Source organism: Mastomys coucha, unplaced genomic scaffold, assembly GCF_008632895.1.
Source record: "Mastomys coucha isolate ucsf_1 unplaced genomic scaffold, UCSF_Mcou_1 pScaffold21, whole genome shotgun sequence".
In the NCBI taxonomy this organism is placed as follows: Eukaryota; Metazoa; Chordata; class Mammalia; order Rodentia; family Muridae; genus Mastomys; species Mastomys coucha.
Window position 1 is genome coordinate 38564197 of NW_022196904.1, and position 4406 is coordinate 38568602.

The 4406-nt window shown below is 39.9% G+C and overlaps 1 protein-coding gene across 2 annotated transcripts in view; it reads right to left on the minus strand.

Annotated features, from left to right (window-relative positions):
• Uevld (UEV and lactate/malate dehyrogenase domains) overlaps window positions 1-4406 on the minus strand; it is a 28363-nt gene that overhangs the window by 2804 nt on the left and 21153 nt on the right. The window contains exon 10 of one of the 2 annotated variants that reach the window (XM_031386732.1): window positions 3241-3402. The exons of the other annotated variant lie outside the window; for it this stretch is intronic. Within the exon in view, the coding sequence (XP_031242592.1) occupies window positions 3275-3402 (128 nt within the window). The 3' untranslated portion in view covers window positions 3241-3274. The remainder of the gene's footprint in view (window positions 1-3240; window positions 3403-4406) is intronic. 2 annotated transcript variants of the gene reach the window in all.

Below are 4406 nucleotides of genomic sequence, written 5' to 3' on the forward strand. Positions count from 1 at the left end.
GAGGGGAGGAAGGAAGGAAGGAAGGAAGGAAAGAAAGAAGGAAGGAAGGAAGGAAGCAAGCAAGCAAGCAACAACTGGCTTTTTGAGGTCCAGGGACCTAATCTTTTTATAGTTTTTTCACCCTTCTAAGAACAGTTACTTTCCCACTGATAACACTGTACTTTCCGTGTTGGGACAAGAAAGCTTTTAAACCTACATCTCCTAAAACTGTGAACCCTAAAGCCTACTTGTGGCTTCCTTACCTGTTCTCACTCATCAGCACATGTCTGTACAAAGGTCGCTTTACTGTTCATGTAGGAAGAGCTGCTTCCTCAAAGGGCTGCAGACAACAGGCTTTCAAATGGTATGAGCACATGACATCTATTCTGCTGGTAAGCACACTGACTAATCTGAAGAATAACTCGGTAACCTATGGGATGGAATTTCTACAGCTGCAAGAGAAGCAACACCTTCTAGATTACCCACATCCGCTAGCCACAGTGTTTATAAGAAATCAAAAACTCTAACTCGGCACGAACCAGCTACGGTTTTTAAAGCATGATGGGACCTAAAGTCTTCTTTCTGCATATACCATGCATGAACTTTGCCAAGGCAGTGCTGCATCAGAAGCACCCACACACTGGATATTTGTGCCCCTTTTTAATAGTGACTTAAACTGCAACACTCATCTCGAAAAACCAAAAAAAACAAAAAACAAAACAAAAAACAAAACAAAATAAAACTGCAACACTTGAGACCATCCCATCCTAGTATTCGTCTATATAAACACATTTTTATATAAGTTAGTTTTAGGGTAGGCAAAGCAAGAATAGTATCTTATGTCTAAGATTCACATACTCTAAACATAGATCATTTAGTGACTGACAGGATCAGGACACCTCCCTTCTTCAGGATGACTGGCTGACTGCATGGTACCTTGTGGTAGGGCCACTCATTCCTCTTTTGTGTCCTTTCCAGTATATTCTCTATTCTGGTGCTGAGGACACAGAAGCTAATGCACAATCAACCCCACATACCATTCAAGCTTGTACTTCTTGAAAAAGAGAAAAGGACTAGTAATAGTTAAGGCGAAAACCATGGGAAAGTTTCAAGCTTTTTTATAATGCTGGGACTGAACCTAGGGCCTTACTCATTCTGGGGAAGTGCTCCACCACCATACTCAACACCCTGTTGAGTATATGTCTCCACCTCCAAAACAAACAGCAAAAAACCACAACCCTTTTATGCAAGCAAAAAGAGCACAAACCCAAGAACTGTTATATAAAAAATACAAATGTATAGAAAAGGCTAAAAAATGTTCTATTAATTATTTTTGCTGGGGTTTTTTTGTTTGTTTGCTTGTTTTTGAGACGGTCTCACTGTATATTACTGGCTTGTCTGGAACTACTTTTATAGACCAGGCTGGCCTTGGACTCCCAAGATCCTCCTGTCTCTCCTTCCTGAGTACTGGGATGAAAGGTATATACCACCATGCCAAGCCCAAGAAAATTTTAAGATGTTCTACTTAGAAGGGTTATATAAAAATTACTGGGGCTGGAGAGTGGTTTAGCAGGAGCACTGACTGCTCTTACAAAGGTCCTGTGTTCAGTTCCCAGCAACCACATAGTGGCTCACAACCATCTGAAATAGGATCTGATGCCCTCTTCTGGGGTGTTTAAAAACAGCTACAGTGTACTCATATAAATAATAAATCTTTAAAAAAATTACTTATTTAAGGTTTCTGTTATACTATTAATATATTAACAATAATTAAAAACTGGGACATGGACAACATTTGCTCACTGAAATACAGTATTATAGACCTTGAAAGGATGAATAAAAATAGCAAGGTAGAAATAAAAAAGATTCACAAAGGAGATAAAATAATCAGAAAATGATGAACACTGCTGCTACTATGTACACAGTTAAGACAGGACAGATGGACAAGGAGGAATCTCAGATTCTTTTTTGTACTTAATTTTGCTTTTTAGTTTTGTTTTTTTAAAGAATTATTTACTTATTTTATTTAGATAAATACCCCTCAAGTTGTCTTCACGCACACCAGAAGAGGGCATTGGATCCTATTACAGATGGTTGTGAGCCACCGTGTGGTTGCTGGGAATTGAACTCATGACCTCTGGAGCGGTCAGTGCTCTTAACCTCTGAGCCATCTCTCCAGTCCAGTTTTTAGATTTACTTACTTCATGAGTGTGTTGCCTACATCTATGTATATGCATACATACAGTGCCCAAGGAGGCCAGAAAAGAGTACCAGAGCCCCTGAAACTGGAGTTCCAGGCAGTTGTGAGCTACCATGTACTGCCAAGAATCAAACCTGAGCCCTCTACAAGAGCAACAAGTCTCTAGTCCTATGGATCTTTCCTCTAGATAAGCCTTGAGTCATAACCTAAAAGAGAAAATGTTTAGAGTGTTCACATCTACCTGTAATGGCGTAAAGTAGGTTGGGATGCCCTTAACTATGTAACTTTCTGTTTTACTGCCCAGCACTTTACATTCCTAATGTAGAGCCATCTTTGCTTAAGACATACAAAACAGTGTACTCAACTGTCTTTATCTTCTGTTCCAATCCTCAAAAACAGGCCCAAGAATTTTCATGAAAAAATGCTCATTGGGGACAGGGATTATAGCTTAGTTTGCAGAGTGCTGGCTTAGCATGCATGAAGCCCTGGATTTAACCCTCAGCACTGGATAATTATAACAGAGTGTGGTGACACACACCTGCAATCCCAGCATTTGGGGAGAGGGGGGAAGGAGGATCAGAAGGTCAAAGGTCATTTTCACCCATAAAGCATGTTTAATGTTACCCTGGATATATGAGACCCTGTCTGATAAAAATGAATAAAATAAAAATACTGCCTTTAGAATTACTTTTTTCTATTATATATAACACCAAACTTTACCAAAAGAGATAACACACTCTGAGATCTAGCCCTCAAACTGCTAAAATACTACTGCAGTAATCTTTGCTTTATATATGATTTCAATAGAACACTTAAAAAATAGTAGCTCTTAAGCAAATGTTCTGCTAATCATCTAGTTTGATGCAGAATAAGTGATTGGTTTTGGTCACAACAAAGTGGTGTCAGGATCATTTGTTCAATCCAAAATGGACAAAGCATTCCGGGCTGAAGGAGATGACTGTCATGTGAAACACAGGCATGTAAATAGCATGGTGATGATGATACGACAGACATGAGGGTAATATGGTGTGATAATGCTTATAACACATGCACGAACTTACCTAATCTTGAGTGCTTTCTGGAGGTAAGCAGGAACTAGCTAAGTGAATGGGTGGTCGTAAAAAGGTAGCAGCAGATGCAATGAAGAGTGCATGAGTCACTGCAAGCGACCATCTGGCTAATGCGAACACCTGGCAGAACACCTGGCAGAATGGCGGCTGAAGCTGAGGAAGGAAGCAGGAAAGAGAGCCGAAAGGTCGCATTTGCCCTAGGACTCCTCCCTATGCTGTGACTACCATTTATCTCTGAAGAACTTGAAGAGGAGGATTTTACTTAGACACTTCTACTCTTACAACTGTTTTCAAGACCTAACATTACTTTGTTTCAAACTGTTTCACGTTTCCTTTTGCTAATTCATACTGATCACCATCTTGAAGATCTTAGAATAACAACTCACTGTTTATTCTGTCCCATTGCCTACAAGAAGGAGCAAATCTTAGCATCAATTTAGAGCTGCTCTCATTGGACATACCACCCTCAGCTCTCACCCATCCTCACTAGCTCTGTGCTTCCTCTTCTATACATTTAGAAAACCAGGGCTCAGCAGAGGGTACTTTGGTCCCAGCACCCAGGAGGCAGAGGAAGGTGGATCTTTGAGTTTGAGGCCAGCCTGGTGTATACAGTGAGTTTCAGGACAGCCAGGGCTACACGGAAAAACCCTGTTTCAAAAAAACCAAAACAGAAGCAAAATAAAACAAACAAAAAATGAAACAGAAAAGAAAAGAAACCTGAGGCTGGAAAATAGCTTAGTGCTTAAGAGCACTGGTTGCTCTTCCAGAGAACCTGGGTTCAATTCCCGGCACCCACACAAAAGCTCACAACTGTCTATAACTCCAGTTCCATGAGATCCAACACCCTCATACAGATATACATGTAGGGAAAATACCAATGCACATAAAATGAAAATAAATAAATTTTTAAAAGAAAATTCTTTCTTCCCAGGGTACTTATAAAATTTAAGTGAGATACCTGTCTGAAAAATACTTCATAAAGATGATAATCATTAAAAATCAATTTTTCACATTATATTGTCACTTGTGTAAAAATTTACTAGTTGGTATCTAACATGTAGCCAGCAGAGGGAGCCTCTGATTCATTTCTGCCTTTAGGGACAGGCAATGAAACCCAGCTCTGTGTGTGTGTGTGTGTGTGTGTGTGTGTGTGTGTG